Source organism: Leptonotus elevatus, chromosome 9 (assembly GCF_054856555.1).
Source record: "Leptonotus elevatus isolate MCC_2025b chromosome 9, RoL_Lele_1.0, whole genome shotgun sequence".
Taxonomy (NCBI): Eukaryota; Metazoa; Chordata; class Actinopteri; order Syngnathiformes; family Syngnathidae; genus Leptonotus; species Leptonotus elevatus.
The window spans coordinates 13,348,853-13,369,157 of record NC_141247.1 but is presented as its reverse complement, the minus strand read 5'-3'; the positions used below and the strand labels follow the sequence as shown (position 1 = coordinate 13,369,157).

The following is a 20,305-nucleotide window of genomic DNA, read 5'->3' as shown; positions in this document are numbered from 1 at the left end:
ATGGAGGATGTAAAAGACACATAACAAAAGTGAGTGTTTGTGGAATAAAAAGGTATACACAAAAAAAATAAAAGGTTGTCAAAACTTTGATGAGGGCATCTACAGTATAAATCCTTACATGTTTCATATCGGTAGCCTCGAACCAGCGCAGGATACCCGGCAATTTGTACACAGTGGTGAAGGTTGTACGCTCGATCCACATAGACTTTAAGAAAAGAGCATTTATATGTGATTTGTAAGGGCAGGAACTGTAACAACAATAACCACATACGCAACAGTGGCTGTTACACGTGCATAGTGTAATGAGATCAAACCCATAAGAGCTTTTTATATACTCTGCTGTTGTAAGTGTAAATAAGCCCGATTAAGGCGCGGGCGTTAATAGACCATTAAAAAAAAATAGTGGCGTTAAGGAAGCCTTGAATTAACTTGACCTGCTACTACAAAAATAATGCAGCTCTGTTTTGATTGACACCATTAGACTTATATTCTATTCTATTCTATTCTATTCTATTCTATTATACTATACTATACTATACTATACTATACTATACTATACTATACTATACTATACTATACTATACTATACTATACTATACTATACTATACTATACTATACGGTGGCTGACTGGTTAGCACGTCCGCCTCCCAGTGCAGAGGAAGTGAGATCGAGTCCAGGCTTCGGCCTTCCTGGGTGGAGTTTGCATGTTCTCCCCGTGCTTGCGTGGGTTTTCTCCGGGTACTCCGGTTTCCTCCCACATTCCAAAGACATGCATGGCAGGTTAATTGAACACTTCAAGTTGTCCAAAGGTGTGATTGTGAGTGTGGATGGTTGTTCGTCTGTGTGCCCTGCAATTGGCTGGCAACCAGTTCAGGGTGTACCCCGCCTACTGCCCGAAGCCAGCTGGGATAGGCTCCAGCGACCCCCGCAACCCTTGTGAGGACAAGCGGTTAAGAAAATGGATGGATGGATATATTATATTATTACTATTTTAGTTGTATATAAAAATCGTAAAACCTAGTACCTCTCTGACAGTGCCAATCAAAATGTAACTTTTATAGCAGGGGTCACCAACCTTTTTGAAAGTGAGAGCCACTTCTTGGCCATACTGATAGGTGCAAGTGACTACACATTTGATATACACTTCTGAAATAAAAAAAAATGTATTATTCGTATTTGTGAAGCAATTGATCATGTTATTGATTTGTCGCAATCATTAGGGAACAGAAAAATATGTGTAGTGTTCGCATTTTTAAATGATCACTTTAAAAATATTGCTAGAAAATTACAATGTCCTATAACTGGTGACTGTGAGCTATTTTAAAAGAGAAGTAACCCCCCTCCCCCCAGAATTCTTGACAATAATAAGTTATATGCAGCTCCACTAGTCTAAATATGGTATTCTGGTTAATATTACGTTAGTGGAATATGAGTTAAGTAGCAAAAGTGCGAGTCCTGAGCAACTGTGATGTCGTCTTCAGCCAACAGCAAGTGGCAAAATGGCCACCCTCTGAGATGGATAAAAACGGCTGGATTTTGCTCCATAACTCATATTCCACAAATGTAATATTAATCGGAATGTCATAGTTAGACTAGTGAGGTCACATATAACATATTATTGTCAAGAAATGATTGAGGTTGACTTCCACTTTAAGAACAACTTCAGGCAATATTTGGGATAAATCAAATGCATCAGATCAGGTAAACTTGTGCAGATACAGCAAATGTTGTAATCACTGTAATTATACTGAACTGATTTTAATATTACATGGACTGGGCACCATTTCACACAGATTATCATGACATTCACTCCTCTACGTTCATAAAAGTCTACTCACAGCAAACTCATTGTTTGGGTCCAAAGGTCCTTTCCTCACAGGTCTGGAATAATGAAAACGCTGCACGTAGTTGGACTTGTAGAAGCTTAGAAGGAGTCAAACAAAGGTCAGTGTCATTGAAATTCCAAACTCTTTTGCAGTGTTGGCTAAGTGCACACGTTCCCCTCTTCAAACAGCACTGACTTGATGATCTGGTCCGGGGCTGGTTTATTCTTCAGGCGAGGAGGGATTTCGAGGACAGGCTGGACGGTGAAACACTGGATATCTGTTGCGAATCACTGAGAATTTAAACACCAGCATGGTGGAAAATATAGTGCAACTGTTACAGTCCAATACCACCTCAGTCATATAAGTTGAAATTTGAAAAGCAGAAATTTAACTACCGTCTCAAATGTCACTGCTTTTTCAAATTTAATGAAAAAAAAGATACTTGTGATTTTGTTCAGTATTTTTAGGGGGGGGGGATTATTTATCTTTATATATACAGTATATACTGTATACAGTAGTCTTGGTCATGTTTCAGTCTACCTCGAAAAGTCTTGGTTTTGTCTCGGCTCGGTCACAATACTCTCGTCTCGATAACGTCTTGATCTCGGTTGGTATGGTCTTGACGACACTAACCGTTAAATTTTAAGTGTTAAAAACAACTTGAGAGCAAACTATTAAACTCAAACTCCCTTGGACACTTGCCTGTCTGAGAATTGTTGTAAAACTCAGCCTCTCCCTCACTCTGTGGGAGCCGTACAGCATAATCTTGCCTCAAGATTAAAAGTGTGGATGTCTGTTGTTTTTGGACAATAATTAGTAAATTAGATCAGATAGGCTACTTTTGAGTACCTGTTTTCTTAAAAAGAAATAGTTGTCATGCTTCCGTGCAAAAAGAAGCCCGTCAGCCACAAAGGTAAGTTTGGTAGATATTAATTTCCACCTATTACATTTCTTAGCCAGCACATTTTTTTTTATTGCATCACTCAAGGCTCTAAAACCCTATTTTAGTCTTTTAAAGTACTAAAGGATTTTTGTCTGATTGGGGAGAGATTAAGAAGAGTGCAGACTTAGATGTGCATGGCTGACTTTTTTTTTTTTTTGTCTTTTATTTTGGGGGGATTCTATTAAGCTATACAAACCCCAGACATGGCTCCCACCCTTTTAAATACTTGTTACACTTAATAAATTTAACTTTTAGCATGCAAATGTGGAATAAATATTAATTTTAATATGATAATTTTGATTTTAAAAACCTAAACCAGAAACCGGGTTACAAATGTTACAAATTGGTCACAAATAAAAATCATATAGAGTGAATCCGCAATAACTGAAACGCAAAGTAGAGGGAACACTGTATCCTGTAGTTATATAGTTATTTTGTTGATGCGAGGACGGCTGCAAAGTAAGATTGTATTAAAAATAAATGTGCTGAATATTTATGTACATTCATTTATTCTGCTGCAAGGATACACTGGAGGGAAGAGTTGCGGATTTCGTCTCCCGGCATGGTGGTAGTATTGAGGCGCACGGCGCTGGGGAATTGGCTCATCAGTTGGTTTTGGAAGTCCTCTCTGCGCTCATACTCCTTACCTCGGTGAATGAACACCTTGTTCTGTTGGATAATAAGCTGCTGTAAAAATTGGTATAACTTGCATTTGCTCTGTATTATTTTGACCACGTAAATTTGGCTCTTTAGCTTTTTCCAGACTGTTCTTGTAAAAGCTGCAATTGAATTTTTCCTTGGCACAGCAGATTATTCAATCAATTCAAAATTGAAAAGGTTAAGTACTCTCAGGCACCATTTTTTACTTTCTAAATCTCCTCTGTGTATGATTGAGTTTCTTTTATAGTCCAGTCTGTTTATAAAATCGATCTGATGCATTGACCTGGAATACTTGACAGCTGGCCAGTGTTAGTACACAGCACAAACACATACCCTGAGGAATGGAGGGTAGCCTTGCCCATAGTAGCCCACTGCAAAGTAGTCTGGTTTGGGCCTCAGGATCTTCATAATGTTCTCGTAGAACTTTGCTTGTTTCTCCTACAAAAAAAGAAAGATGAATGTCTCCCTCATTGCGTCCATGGATAGAGGTTCCATAGGAAGTTTTTTTTTTCTTCTCGCTTTTATCTGCTCACAAAGCCTCACTCAGCTGAATGCATAGAGGTGAAAATAAAGTGCAAACCTTACAAGGTCACTTCTACATCCAAATAAATTCTGCATGATCTGAGAGAGCAACTGCAGGACTCATGTGAGGCAATGAGAGTTTATTCCAATATTCCGAATAACTGAAGTCTAACCAATTGTGGAGAGATCATAAAAGTATTTGCCTGAAGGGAAATTAAATGACAGCATGAAGGGTATTAAATGAAAAATGGGGGTGAGGGTGTGTGGGGGCATGAAATTGCTCTGTGATGACAACGAATACATATGGTAATATTGTAACTACATTTGACAGTTTTTTTAATTGTATTTGAAGAGCCAAAGAAATTGTAATCTTTAATTTACGACTTATCAGCACTCTATCAATGTTGCAGGATGTTACACTGCAAAACGACACATTACCAGTCTCTTGCTGAGTAGCTCGTAGTCAAAGATCTCGTTCTCGTACTGATCAGCAAGTTCCTTGCACAGAGTGATGGCCTCTTCCCACATCTAAACACACGCACGCACGCACGCACGCACGCACGCACGCACGCATACACACACACACACACACACACACACACACACACACACACACACACACACACGCACACGCACACACACAAACACAAATGCGCAACAGAAGAAATAAAAAAAGACAGCAGTGTCTTTCATTACACCATCTGCTGACAAACAGCCACCAGCTGGCCTCCAGGTCATTCATTTTATGGAAATCTCTGTGACAAATGAAGGGACTCAATCACTGTTTGAGAGAACATAAAGGACTCAGTGGAGATAGAAAATGAAAGTGTCACCAACACATGAAAAAGTGGCTATAAAATTTCTCATCATTATATTGCAGCTAGTGCTATGTATTAACTTTTTACATAATAACATTTCCACTGGAGGGGAAGACCACTTTCCCAACTTATTGATTTGAGAGAATCGAAGAACATTTATGAACATAGCCACTTTAAAGAAACTTCATCTTGCTGATGTGTTAGGAGATAATGCAGACCTTGCCCATGTCAAAGTAGTCGATGATGGTGTCTGAGAGCGTCTCTTTGAGCTGCCGTTGGGTTTGGGAGCCGCGGAACTCAAAGTGGCTACACAAGTCATCTGACCACTGGAGGGTGAAAGAAAATAGAGAGGGAAGGACAGCATGTATGTAAAAGGAGGTTGTAAATGTAATTTTCTGTTGTATGTTTAAAAAAATAAATACAAATAAAATCAGATATGTTTCAGGTAGTGACTTTTTTTTAGTTACAGAGTACTTGCTATTGTCAAATCGATAATCAGAAGAAGAGTTAAGGCATTTCAATTGACAGAAGCAGAAGGCTTTAATGAGCCGTCAGCACATAGGCTCACTTGCAATTTACTCAGTCGATAAGTCGTTTAGTAACACAAACTTGCATTATAATTAAAACCTAACAGGACAGCTAAGTTACACACAATGTTCTCGCTGTGTGTACTTTGACTTGCACGGCCTAACTTTCGAGACAATTAACTCTGAACCACAGCTTTAACAAAGCAATGTACAAAACAATAAAACTAAACAAATAAAAACATATCAGTCAAAAATAATAATAATGATAATTATGACAGACACACTCCTGGCAGGATCAATATTATCAGGGCTCAGTGTTGTCTCACATTGATCCCCGTGAACCACAGCTTTGAGACAGAAGCGGCCAATGGGAGTGGCTCGCTTTCTGTCTGCTACGCGGGGATAGAGACAGCGAAAGAAACAAGAACTTTTGTCTACTGCAGATCTGTTGTTGTGATGAGGAATTTGTCTTAGCGAATGTTAATTTTCCATCCCTATTTTAGTACTGAATCAATGTTCAAGACATTAAAATTAAAAGCTGATCTGAATCGCTGTACATCATGGGTGGCACACCACACAGTTGGATGGAGGAGCAATTTCTTTGGCTAAAAAAGTCAAAACTTTTGATGAAATGTTGTCCTTGAAAAGTACCTGCATCGAACTATATACCTATTGTACAACCGCTCGGCATCATACATTTAAATAACGGGTTATTTTTTTCTGCCAGATGGCATCCAAGTAGCTTGAAAGAAATGGACAAAATAAGAACAACATAAACATGCACCCATCCAATGTGTTGCTGTGTATGTGGTCCATTGTTAAAATGGACGTCAACCATAAACATTGCTTGCCAATAATATGTTATATGCGACCTCACTGGTCTAAACATGACATTCTGATTAATATTGCATTTGTGGAATATGAGATAAAATCTAGCCGTTTTCATCCATCTCAGAGGGTGGCCATTTTGACAGACACAACATAATATGTGAATGCATTTACCATCGCCTACTTAAAATGGAAAGTCAAACCCCCCACAATTTTTTTGACTATATGTTCTATGCAGCCCCACTAGTCTAATTATGACATTCTGGGTTAATATTGTGTTCGTGAAATATGAGTTAAGCAGCAAAATTCAGTCGTTTTTATCCATTATGTCATCTTCAGTTGACAGCAAGTGGCAAAATGGCCGCCCCCTGAGATGGATAAAAACGGCTGAATTTTGCTGCTTAACTCTTATTTCACGAACACAATATTAACCCAGGATACCATATGTGGACTAGTGGGGCTGCATAGAACATATTGTTGAAAAAAAATGGGGGGGGGGGGGGACTTCCCCTTTAAGTAGGTGAAGGTAAATGCATTCATATATTATGTTGTTGTGTCTGTTAACGCTAATGCACCCTGGTTAATTATGTGCCTTATACAGCTGCTAAATGTAATAAAGTAACTTGTAATCAAACTCAGGTATCTTTGAAATAAATTGATCAACAAAGTATCAAAGTGACTTTGTAAAACAGTGATCTGCAATCAGATTACTTTTTCAAGGTAATTGTGGCCCTAAAAACGCCCCTCGCGCCACAGTTTGGACACCACTACATTGTGTTTCTAATTACATATAGGACTGATATAAGACAAAATAAATCATTATGAGTCTTGAAGTTTTCTCCTCAAGAAATAAAAGAAAGCACACTACTGCACTTTTTATATCAGTTCTTTGCAACAGTCTGTATGAAGTCAGTGCTTTGGAACCAGTGGGTCAAAGGAAAGCTGCAGATGAAAAAGTATGGAAATTAGGACTGGTCATTGGAGAGACGCAAGTCTTGCTACCAGAATACCCAACACAGTACACACACTCTACCTGGCCTGCATGTGAGTGACTTGGTTCTTTGTGTGTGTTTAATATATGCAAAATAAAAATTCTAGGCTTTCCACTGGGCATTTGTGTGTGCGTCCTTCTCATAAAGTCTCCAATTGCCCAAAATAAGGCACATGAGGTCACACGCTTGTGCGTGTATGTGCATGCAGTGCATCCAATCACCATAGCCATGCAGCTTTAGTGGCCAATGTCGTGCCATAAACTAACCTCTGCGTTTTATTATTTAGAAGCCAGCTATTTCGGCTATGTAACAATCCGTGGCTATATAACAGTCTCACTGCAGACATGTGATTAGAGAGCAAGACGGGCTATAAATGTCACTGACTCAATTCCACTTTATGTGCTCACGTGTTAGCTACCTTGAGCAGGCGTGAGTGCAGCAGCAGCGTGTATGCCGCCTCTGTGTAGTTTTCGCCTTCCAGGTGAAGGTCCCGCAACTTGTAAAGATACCTGAACACACAAACACCAACACACACACACACACACACACACACACACACACACACACACACACACACACACACACACACACACACACACACACACACACACACACACACACACACACACACACACACACACACACACACGTACAGGAAGAGGTCAAGTGCAAACAAAGTGAGTCATGTATTATTCCACTAGATGACACTGTTGGACAAGCTGATGTATTCGTCACATGTCTGTCATTCTCAGCAATTTCTGCTCCTCAACCGATTGCAGTGAACATTTCATTAGCTACACATGAATGCACAGAGATGCAAGAGATTTAAATAAATAAATAAATAAATGAATAAATAAATAATAATCTGCCTTAACAGTAATATTAATAGTTAGTTATAATTATCTTGATTAGAGAATAAATAATTGAATTGAACTGTTAAAATTTTTTTTTTTTTTAAATGTTGAGCTTTTTAAAGCTTGATACACCAAAATAGGAGAAGAACAAAAGTGTTGTGAGTGTACATTACATTAAACAAATCTAAATACCTTCACTTTCATTGAATAGAAAGCAGGCCAAGCAGATGGTATACAATAATGCACACGATCCACTCGGAAGCGGGGCTCACATTCACAAATACACTCTGATTGGCTTTACAGCATAAACGGTCAGCAGAAATGCACAATGGGACATGACAAAATGCATAATCTCCTTTTGTGCTATGAGCCAGTCTCCCACTTCCCACCCATCAGGCCCTTCTTTCTCCTACCGCTCTCCCTCAGTCAGACCAAGTTCTGATCCAGTGGATTGTGACATTAATTCAGCAGGACATGTATAATCCCTTATGAGATTATGGAGCCTCACACACACACTTATTCACACACGCGCGCACCCACACAGAAGTGAAATGCACAATATGTCAGAGGCAACATGGAAATACCTGATATACATTCCTTCGCGATTGATGTCCTTGTAGAAGTTCTGCAAATGCAAGACAATAATGGTCAGTGATTATGTGCAGCACGTCATTATATACATTTTCTAAACTATACTGCATTTGTTTGTGCGTGCTCTTATACTTGGTCCATATGGTGTATATTGCATGATCATTTGATGTGTCACATAAGCTCTCGGGTTACTAATGTTCAATGATTTCAACAGAAAACAGGAGGCTAGTGATGCAACCCTTTAGCAATATGAACCGTCAGACATAGTAACTCACAAAGTGGAGTCACCGGCCTCTTTATTAGGTACACCTGCACAATTCAGTACAGAATTGTATTTACAAATATGGTGGTTGTTTGTAGTGATGAAGAAATAGACAGGTGGTCATACTGAGAGGCACACTCATGGCGCAGATTAATTTACTAAAATAAAATAAAATAAAATAAAATAAAACCTCAGTATGATGTGCTACAGATCTACACAATTTCAAACTACAGCAATCATAACAAACAATGTAAGATCATATGCACAGTAACAACCACGATCTTCATTTATTTATTTATTATATATATATTAACCTATTCTTGTATCTATTGAAATAAGTCAAAACATAATGGGTAGAACTATATAAGTTTTTAACTTCTTCCTACCCTACCTTTTGAACATGTAAACTATTTGTTTTTCTTCATATTCTTGTTTTTTTCTTTTTTAATTCAACTTATATTTTATACTTGTAATGTGTTTTATGTTTTTCTATGTTCAATAAACCAACCAACCAACCAGCCAAATCTACTGTAGGCTATATGCAGACTTACAGCAAGCCCCAAATTATTCCTACACCTGATGCCATTGCTGAAGCTAAATGATAGCATTTCTATTAAAAATAAATAAATAAATAAATAAATAAATAGTTCATATGAAGGGTGTCAAACTAATTTTTGTCACGGCCACTTTATATGACTTCTGTTGGAGAACTGTTACGACGGTGAAACCATATAAATGTTTAATTGTCTAATCTTATAATGACATAATACACAACAAATTTAATAGATTACTAGTTTCAAAATAAGAAGTCAAGGACAGTTTGTCCAATTATTGTTAGCTACTACAAAAAGGCTAACAAAAAAACCTTGCAAAATGTCAATATTATTTATTAGAGATGAGAATGACAAATTCTGGTACAGATTTTATCAAGGGTCATTTAAGTTGACACACACTTTGCTTTTGTGGGCCACATCAAATTTTGTGCCGGGATGGATTTTGCCCCGGGGCCTTGAGTTTGAGACCTGTGGATGGTGTTTTGGGGATCGCTGTCCACGTTTCGTTACGTTGAGCCACATTTAAAGACTTTGGAGGTTAGTCCTTCTTTTATATGCATCAGTACAACAGCCGCAGAGTATCATGCGCTGGCCATCATGCTTGACAAATAGTATATAGAGTTCTTATGTTTCAAAACACCACCCTGACTCCTTTAAAAAATACATCTTGTGGCCAAAGAGCTCAATCTCTGTCTTGGTGGAGCATAAAAAATGTGTCCAGTGGGCATTTGGCTTGTCTATGTGGGCAGCAGCAAATTACAGCCGAGCTTGAAGCTGTTGGTTTCGAAAGACAAACTACTAGCTCGAAGCAATCATGATCACTAACAAGTTAATATGGCTTAGCCTTGCCAAGTTAAAATACATTCTGTAACCTTAAGCAACACTTATAGTCAAAGAGTTAGGTGAAAGTATGCATGTCGTATTTAAGCTTGTATTTGACCCTGTGTAAATTTGGAATACGTCAATTTTTTTGCACTCAAAACTTGTTAAGGCTGTAAAACTGTTAAATTTGCATGACATTGACTCTAAGCGTCATCTGTTGCATTTTGAGATCTTAAAAACATTCAGTAAAAGAACATTTCCGTTTGATCCCATGACCTCTGTCTTATTAAACATGTTTATATTTGGAAAATGAAGACTTTTTAATGCACCTCTCTCTTTCTCATTAGATTCTGTAGGTGTATCCAATAACAAGTGAGTGTAAACACGCAGTCATTGAGGGGCAAAAGCTACTCTACTGTGAGTTTTTCCACTATTTTCTCTTCCCCGCAAAGGTCAGACATAGCATCGATGCGGAATAGTATCAGTGTGCTGGCTTCCCGCCGGAGAATGCCCATCCACTACATGAAGGTCATGTGCTCCATGGTGCCTCATAGCCAAGTGAGTCAACTTCTCATTACGTGATGATGCTCCAAAGCGGCAGCTGTTAACAACACCTAACCAGCACTACTGTGACGTTTGCAGGTGAGCACCCGGGGAGATAATGAGACCACTAGACTAACATGAGGATACTTTTTAGTTGTGCATGTGAGTTTGTGGTCATGTTAGTTTGCAACCACATCTGTATGCAGCAGTGGAACGCGATCGTTTGTACTTTCGAAATTAAGTCAGCCCGAGGGGCGGCGATAAGAATTCACTAAAAGGGATTAGCAAATGAACAAAGGGAATAGTTAACAAGATACGGCTACCTTTTGCAAACAACATCCATTTTTCTGGCAACAATTTTGTAAACTGCAGTAAAATATCTCACTGAATGTTAAAAATGGGCAAATAAATGTCAATGCACAAGAACAAGAAGAAATGCAACTGCTATAATACTCACATGCACATGTTCTTTATCCTCTGCAAAGAACAACTAATATTACTCTCTGACTTAGGAACTGAGACGTTCCATGTGCAGTATATCTGAATGGCTGTATTAGACTGTCCCCAGGTGGCCAATACGAGCACAACAGGAGTCACACAAAGCCCAAAGAATTGAAGATAAAAATGTCACAAAAACTGTTGATTCATGTAAATTTCAATACATTTTAATGGGAAAGACCATTTGAGATGTGAGCGTTTGAGTGTTGTCACGGTTCGAAATACACTTGTGTATTAAAATATGGCACAGGCCAATAGAAAATGCATATGGCTCTTGGGCTGTATACTACAGCATGCCGAAGGTTTGACATAACTTTTGGGACGTCCTGAGCACAGACACGCTTTCTCAAGTTATACCAACCTGTCAAATTGTTGAGGACCACAGCACCAGAAGGCTGTAACAACCCGCAAGCAAACATCTGAAGAACGGGACTTACGAGGAGGTTGACGGTGCAGCTCATACGATTGTTGCGGCTGTCATCCCTCATCACGGTGCGGTAGTCGAGCAGACGGGTGAGGAGTCCCTTCACCAAGGCAACAAAGTGCTGCACTTGAGGTCTCAAAGCGGACTTCTCTGAAGCACAATCCAGCAGTCTGGCAAGACAGAGGCCAACAATGTTCTAGGCTTTTTGAGATAACCATGCGGCCACACAAAATACATGTTTGGAACTTTTCTAGGGCAAAAAGGTGAGACCCAACAGTGATGCACGATTTTAAAACAAGTGTGTGTGTGTATATATATATACATATATATATATATATATATATATATATATATAAAAGCGTTGCTCCACTGGAGGCCATTGATGCTACCAATAGTAATAGCGGTAAATGGTACTTCATTTATATCGGGCTTTTCCACTTTACAAGGCCCTCAAAGCGCTTTACATTCGACTACTCATTCACGTACTGATGACACAGCATCAGGAGCAACTGGGGGTTCTGTATCTTGCTCAAGGACACTTCCATGTGGTCACAATGGCATGGGATCGAACCCACAACCACTGGGTTGTGAGACGACCACTCTACCACTAAATGACGCCACCTCCATTGTTTTTTTGAAGTACCTTTTTAGACACTCAGTCAATGCATAAAGTGTTAAAAAAGAAAGACAGAAGCAACAACAATGTAAAAACAATTATACAAATCAATTATTTCACATTTTTAGAAGGTCTTAAAAAAAGAAAGAAGCAACAATGTAAAAACAATTATACAAATAATTTTGTCAAAATTTTGGAAGGTCGTCCGCAAACTTTGCCCACAAAGTTGGAAGCATAAAATTGTACAAAATGCCTTGGAAGAGTAAAAACTAAAAAGTCACCCCCTGAGTCATTATTTAATGGATTATGAGGTGAATCACAATACTTTTGCCCATTTTTTTCTTGCAGCCTACATGGTTTCCAGTAGTTGCATGTATCGCTCATCTCCGCCTCCGCCCTCCACTTCGTGGTCCAACTTGAGAATGATCTCGTTCTCAAACTGCAGAAGGCGAGATTTGAATAGACAAAAGGATGATTAAAAAAAAGACAAGCGAAGGAAAAAGGAGGAGTCGATAGGGGAATTAATTATGCAAGTAGAATGAAGGTATCTGTTTTACTTTTATGCACGGTGTCAAAGAAAATCGATGGTACAGTGCAGCGCATGTGCGTGTCCATGCACCCAAAGGCATTTGTACGTGTGTCATTTTTATGTGCACTTGATTAACGACACGTTAGTGTGCAATGCGCGTGTACCTTATTGAAATTCCCTGAGTGTCCATGTTCGCAAGTGATCATGTCAAAGAAAATAGGAATGGTGGCCCGCCTCAACTCCTCTTCTGGGATCAAAGTCATCTCCAGGATAGGACCAACCATGCCAGGTATGAAGCAGATCTTATGGCTGCCTGGAGGAAGTGAAAAGGAATGCAAGTAACATTAATTCCTAGTCCAGATGGATAGATGCATAAACTAATAAGTCTACTGCTTCAACATGCACTGATCAATCAAATGCATAACTAACCGAATGGCAAAGTGAAGTCAAGTAACCCAACAAAACCTTTCAATATCTGTTCTGTTAGACCAGTGGTAACAAAACTATGGCCGAGGTGGCAATTGTGGCCTGTCATACATTTTTCCAGTGGCCCGTGGCAAATACAGCTATAGCTCAGCTATAAAAAAAAAAAAAAAAAGTTTAGAGATTGAGAGTGACCGGGTGTCGAAAAAATAGGTAGCTAATCAATGTATTTATATACTGTAGCGCGTATCTAGATATGCATTCCATTTTTCTGTATGCGGTACTCACATAAAAAAGTATGGACACCCATGTGTTAGACTGTCATCTAGACTGGCCTTTTTTTTTTTTTTTAATAAAAACAACTCAAATATTCTCATTGTGTTTAGATTATGAATTAAAGGGCATTCATTTTCTCCAGACAGACAGGAAGACAGACGAGACAAATAGATACAGTAGATGCAAGATAAGTAAACTCAAGACTCAAAAATCTCTCTGTAGGTGTGAATGTAAGTATGTGTAGGAGTTTGTTTGTAAGTGCTTGCAATTAAGTGATGACCAGTACAGGTGGTCCTCCGCCTTTCACCCAAAGCCAGCTGAGATTGTCTCCAACTCACATGTGACCCTAATGAAGGGCAAGCACTGTAGAAAACAGTTGGATGGATGGTGGATATATTGTATAATATGATATATGATATGACAGGAGACAATATACGGCATGGCATTGTTCAGTATGATATATTGAATTGCATTGTTTCATGTGATATGATACTATTCTATCATATACTGCATGATATATAGTCAAGTACTATTTGATATGATATACTATTGTACTGTATGATACATGATCATGTATGATCCTGTATTTTATTGCTTGATATGACATATTATAAAGTATATGCTGCAACTGAATGATGTGTAGGACTTACTTACCCAGTTTGAACCAAATGTCCCGAATCGCAAAGCCAATGAGTCGTCTCATATCTCCATATCTGAAATAAAGAGCCAGTCAATCACAAAACTAATTTTCCACCATTAAAAAAATGAACATCCCGCTGGGAAAAGTAACGCTCCACTAATCTGCCTTAACATGAACCTAATTGAATTATCTATCCACACGCCATCCAAATCTGGTGTAGGAGTATAAACAGTGATGCAGATCCTGAAATAGATGTGTTTCATTAGAGCCCAGGGAGAAGGTGTGCGAGTGATGTGGCCTTTCTCTCACTTGGCGAGAATCTTGTTTCTCTTTGTTGGCGAGAAATGTTGCAGCTGCAGAGATTCCTGAGTAATGAATGCAACCGCCAAGTGGAAGTAGTTATTCCACAACTAGATGGGAAGAAAGAAGACATACGATGCACGTTCATGTCAAAACCAACACAGACAAATCCAGCAATTACTTGCATTAGCACAGCTATACTCACCTGTACTTCAAAATCATCATTGTTGAGGAACTTTTTATTCATTGTGTCAGCATAAGTATTGATGGCTCTCAGGAACACCCTAAATCACAACAAATATAGCCACATATGCAGCATAATGAATCAGCGCTAGCTTGTCTGCCATGAGGATTGATTACTCCATAAAGAAGTAGCTGTAAGACCTGCTGTACCCTGTAGCTTTTTAACTACTCCTTGCCATTTGAAAAGGTTTACAGTAAAATAAATAAATAAAAAAAGCCTGCTCACAGATTCATACCTGTTCTGCACCATGATCATGGCCATCCAATCTGAAGGGTACACATGCTTCCCGATCAGGTCTTTAAAAAGTAAGAATGACTCCATCAGAAAGTCCTGGAATGAAGAGAACACGCTTTCTTATTGGAGATGTACGCAATTATTGTACGCACATGCGCGGCACTTACCACTAGATCTGAGGTTTTCGTGAAGGTTTCTATGTATGTGGAGTAATGACGGTCATCCATTTGACTGAGGATGGCTGTCATGCAGGCCACCACCCGGGACTATTCACATCGTTTTTATGTGGAGGGGACAAGGAGAGAGAGAGAGTTGTGGTTACCAATCAGTTGTACGCAGCTGCTCCTCAAATGAATGTGACACATCAAACAACCAAAACAAAGGAGGCTGATCCGCAAAAAATGACAAATTGTGCCCTTTTTAAAAACAAACAAACAACAACAACATTTTTCTCCAGAAAAATATACAAATGTCGGTGTCATATAATTTAGCTTACAGAAACAATTTAGAGAACTCACCATTCACACACACATTCATTTTGTTGATCTGGATAAATGTGCATATACAGTGGGAGCTCGACTTGTGTGTGACCATATTTACTTTTACAAGTTATGAGTCACTGCTCAGATGATTTTTGTTTTGTTTGTTTTGTGTTGTGAGCAAAAATTTGAGTTATGAGCACGGCATGGTGAACTTCACACAAAGCAACAGTTATTTAAAGGGGAAGTCAACCCCCCCCAAAAAAATCTCGACAATATGTTCTAAGCAGACCCAAGAATCTAAATGCAGTTTTCTGGTTAATATTGCGTTAGTGGAATGTGAGTTAAGGAGCAAAATCCTGCAGTTTTTGTCAATATCAGGATGCGGCCATTTTGTCACTTACTGTTGAGTGAAAATGACATCACAGTTGCTCAGGACTCTGGTAACAACCAATCACAGCTCAGCTTAAAAAAACAGGTGAGCTGTGATTGGTCGTTGCCTGAGCAACTGTGACGTCATATTCAGTCGACAGCAAGTGGCAAAATGGCCGCCCCCACAGATGGATAAAAATGGCTGCATCTTGCTGCATAACTCATATTCCACAAATGTAATATTAATCAGGATGTCATGTTTAGATTAGTTAGGTCACATATGACATATTATTGTCAAGAAATGTTTAAGGTTGGCTTCCCCTTTAAGTTTGCTTGTACACTCTAAAAACAGTTGGGTCAAAAATAACCCAAATTGGGTCAAACAGGGACCGATCCACTACTTGGGTCAAGTTGACCTATCTTTCTGGATTAGTTTTTGTTATTTAGAGAGAACACTTGGGTCAAGAATAATCCAAATTGGATCAACCATTTAGGTTTCAGTTTACTGAGGAATTATGACGCCTCCTCCAACTCCCTATCCGCATATCTGTATTACATTGGCCCCAGAGGGTCAAGGTGCGTACACAAAGAGGAGGCCGGTTTAATTAAAACATGCGATCATGATGCAAGACGTGTTTAATGCTTTATTACATTGCCTTGAGAAAGCATTTATACACAGTGAACATAGATGAAAGAATATTCATGGCACATCTATGACTAAACTTGAAAATTGCTGTTCACAGATGTTCTCCATCCAATCTGGCTGAGCTGGAGCTTTTTTGTGTGTGCAAAGAATAGGCAACAATTTCAGTGTGTACATGTGCAGGTAAAAAATACCTTAAAGGACTCGTAGCTGTAATTGCAAAGACAGGTGGAATACTAATGCACAATTTCACACCAAATTTTTCTTCAGATTTTTATGTGCCTACAATTTTGAAAACTATCCATCATTTCCGTTCCAATTCACAAACATGACTTCCAACAAGAGCGCACTACAGAAAATGGATGGCAACACTGAAAACGACTACCAAACGAAACAACAAACTTAAGAAGGGATTAAAGCAGAAATTCATTCATTGAAAAACTTTTCCACAAGCCTGCACCGGGTAAGACCTTCACAAGGGCAAAAAGACTGAATATGAGAACAATGCGAAAACAAACCAGCAATGAACTGGGAGAACACAAACACACAGGGCTATGAATGTAAAAACAGATTGTATGAATACGTGTACGGGAACCTAATATATACCACAGTGCACTTTCATTCCCATTTTAGTGCGTAGCAAAGAAAAACACAGACAATGTTACTAATGACCTTGCTACTTATCTGCTCCTGACCTACAGTATCAATCTATATTGGGAAACCTTTAACCAGAAAAAGCACAATACATGGGTCAGAAAGAGGTCAGTGGACCAGACAGGACAGTAGGAGGACGTTGCAGTTTCGGCAGTTAATACAGCAATAACTTATAGTTGAACTGACGGGAAAATTAACCTTCATTTGTCATGAATATTGGTTTGAAGTATTTTGCCGTCAAAAAGACACGATTACATGTACTGTACTGTATTCCTGTGGCTGTAGTTTGCAGTGGTGCATAACTGCACTGCATCATACTGAGATGTGTTCTCATATTAACTAACAAGACTATGGCTGGATTTCAAAGTAAAAGCAAAACATTGCAAAGGCCTACATACAAACATCCACAGAAGCATTCAAACCAGTCAGCTGGTGTGTAGCTGGTCACATGGCCTGTTGCCCCACTTTGGTTTGCAGTAATTAGTCCGGACCTACATTATGTACAGTAAAATGTCTTTAACAACAAACTCACACTGAACTTCTGGGTGAAGAATGTTTACATTGCTTGGTTAAATCATCAAAATTGAATATATTATGAAGTGTTTGTGTGTGTGTGTGTGTGATCTTATGCAACCAGGAGGAGATTAGTGACAAAACAGGACACAGATGCTAGGGAGCTGGCGAGTCCTGGGATTTGCTCCTCTTTCTCCCCCCACCTCCTCTTCACTCATTTAATTTCCCTCACTTTTTCTCCCCACCTATCACTCGTGTACATAATGCATCTATATCTATTATCGCCCACCCGTATCCAAACAGCACCAGAGAATTAACCTGCCAAATGATGCCATTAAAATGTTTAGGATATTGCTAAAGCCGCAAGTGTTGTGATTAAATCAAACACAGATTTAATCACTTACCATGTTGAGTGTTTGGAAACATATCAAATGCATCTCTTTTTCTCTTAAAACCAGATTCAATTTAAATCAACAGCTCTGAACCCTGTCACTACAGATTACCGCCCCCCATGAGATGCCCAGCGGTGGGGAAACGGTTATATAAGACTGATGCAATTAAATATGATTAATTATGATCATTAAGTTTTAATTGAGAAAGAGCAGAGATTTATCAGCTCGTATTTGGAAGATTAAAAGATGAAAGCTATGCGCGGACTGTACGCAACAGATGCACACAAAAATCTTGCTTCAAAAGTCAAATGAATGATCCATTTTCCAAACTGCTGAAAGGCAAAAAACAAAAAACAAAACAAAAAAAAGATTATTGGTTTATTAGATTTACCAATAAAAATCATCACAATGCTCCACATTATGGATAGTGTCGGAATTGATTAAACGGTCTTTTGTTGCATGGACATTCTTCCAGGTTATTGGTTCGAACTGTTTTTGAAACTGTTGCAGTAAATTTTTTGCTTGGCTAAGAAAGATTGATGGTAGTTTAAATCTGGAATGAATAAAATAAAAATAATTTGGTCAACCAGCATAACATATTTTGTCATGCGAGTTCACTGTAAAGGCCGTAAAGTACGTAAACTTGTATCTAACCCACCATACCAGAAGGCAAGTAAAGCCACTCTTGTATTCCTCACAGGCTTTTTATTCTTTTCATGTCCATCTCTATCCTGCGAAGGTCCTTTCATGGCACCATCCCAACCAAGCTGGCATTATGTTGCTTTCAACTGTGATTTCACATCTTTAAAAATACAAGCCATCAAGAGACACTAGAAGACTGCAGCATTTCTTGCCAATGCCCTCACAGGAGTGGACACAGGTATGAGCTTCATCTTTTACGCACACAACATACATTTACTGTACTGTACTTGGCTGTTACCTGGGATCTGACGTAGGCTTGCAATGGGCATAAGAGAGATTGATTGTCGAAGGTGTAATTAGAGTTGTTGTGCCATCTGTTCATGAGACAATCACTATGTCCTCAAGCTGCCATTTCTCAGTTATGAAAGCACATGCGGACATAAGAGATGACATAAGAGCAACCTTCTTAATGCGACTTATACTGTACATTGAGGCATCTAATACATTGCAAAATACAGTACACACGCAAACAAACATAATCTGGTTTGTTTATACAGTAGCACGCGCTTCATTCTGGTTGCTTACATAAATGTGGACATGTTGCAAAGCATGGTAGCATTGTCATAAAGACCTTTACTTAGATGCTGAATATACAGTAAATACATACAAGGGATGTTCAATACCACTCTTGAGTTGTTATCCATACCGATACACCTAATACTCCTGATCCATAAAATCTCCCCACCCAAAAACCCCAAAACAAAAACAGACAACTTTAAAGAAAGACCTACTGGTATAAATATTCCAATACAGCCCTTTTTCCACAAAATTGCCTGAAATTAATGGCAATTTTCTATTCTAATGTCTAATTTTTAGTTCCTGTTTGTAAAACGGCCACAAGAGGGAGGCTGAAACCAGGTCACGGGTACTGATTCCTTTAAATAAGGTCAATTACCGGTCCAATACCGATACCTGATATCAGTACTCGCCCATCCCTAATACACATTATGGTTGCATATTTCCTTTTACGTTGGTTGTATTGTCAATATTGTCTTCTGTATCATTGTATAGTTTTTTTCCCGGAACAATATCAGAGAGAAAACGTAATTCCTCGACTACTTATCATTTTTTTATGATTGAGTATAAATAAAGAACAATTTCACAATGATAACTATATGAGAACATTACCCCCCAAAATTTTAGAATCATAATTTTGAAAAGGAATAGTTATGACACTCCAGGATTTCAGTGAACAGTAGGAGTGTGTGCTGGGAAAAAAAAATATTTAAAAAAATATTAAAATCCACAGTAAAGTTTTTTTTTGTTGGTATAATTAGAGGAAAGTCCTATTGATTTAATTAATTAGATAAATATTGTTAGATTTTTTTCAATGAAGAAATATTATGACTTTTTTTTAACCTAAAAATATAACTTTTTTTCTTGAAATAATTCCATTTTAATTGAGTAATATTCAGTTTTTTTCCCCCTTTATTTTTCCTGCGGTCCCAAAACTCCTTTGTACCAAATAAATAATAAATAATGAGGATGTTGGGTGGTGCTCGGGGGGGTTGGTGGGGTCTAATCATTCTCCAAAATGAACACAAATAGAATTGCAAATTGTGAGTCATGCTGACACAAACTTAAGACTGCAGAAGAAAGCTCGAGGCTGCAAGAAAACTCGAT

The 20,305-nt window shown here is 38.6% G+C and overlaps 1 protein-coding gene and 1 long non-coding RNA gene across 2 annotated transcripts in view; one reads left to right on the top strand and one right to left on the bottom strand.

Moving 5' to 3' along the window:
• dock2 (dedicator of cytokinesis 2) overlaps positions 1-20,305 on the bottom strand; it is a 106,484-nt gene that overhangs the window by 5,785 nt on the left and 80,394 nt on the right. The window contains exons 27-43 of the mRNA XM_086084226.1: positions 15,095-15,193; positions 14,929-15,023; positions 14,655-14,733; positions 14,459-14,559; positions 14,164-14,222; positions 12,975-13,123; positions 12,635-12,720; positions 11,679-11,835; positions 8,556-8,596; positions 7,536-7,626; positions 4,989-5,096; positions 4,391-4,480; positions 3,764-3,868; positions 3,298-3,439; positions 2,023-2,104; positions 1,840-1,924; positions 119-205 (exon numbers count right to left, since the gene is read on the bottom strand). Of these exons, the coding sequence (XP_085940352.1) occupies positions 119-205; positions 1,840-1,924; positions 2,023-2,104; positions 3,298-3,439; positions 3,764-3,868; positions 4,391-4,480; positions 4,989-5,096; positions 7,536-7,626; positions 8,556-8,596; positions 11,679-11,835; positions 12,635-12,720; positions 12,975-13,123; positions 14,164-14,222; positions 14,459-14,559; positions 14,655-14,733; positions 14,929-15,023; positions 15,095-15,193 (1,656 nt within the window). The remainder of the gene's footprint in view (positions 1-118; positions 206-1,839; positions 1,925-2,022; positions 2,105-3,297; positions 3,440-3,763; positions 3,869-4,390; positions 4,481-4,988; positions 5,097-7,535; positions 7,627-8,555; positions 8,597-11,678; positions 11,836-12,634; positions 12,721-12,974; positions 13,124-14,163; positions 14,223-14,458; positions 14,560-14,654; positions 14,734-14,928; positions 15,024-15,094; positions 15,194-20,305) is intronic.
• Positions 8,531-14,142, top strand: LOC147168447 (uncharacterized). Its single transcript, XR_015095915.1, has 4 exons — positions 8,531-8,618; positions 10,548-10,572; positions 10,653-10,758; positions 10,843-14,142. It is a non-coding gene; the product is annotated as an uncharacterized LOC147168447 (long non-coding RNA).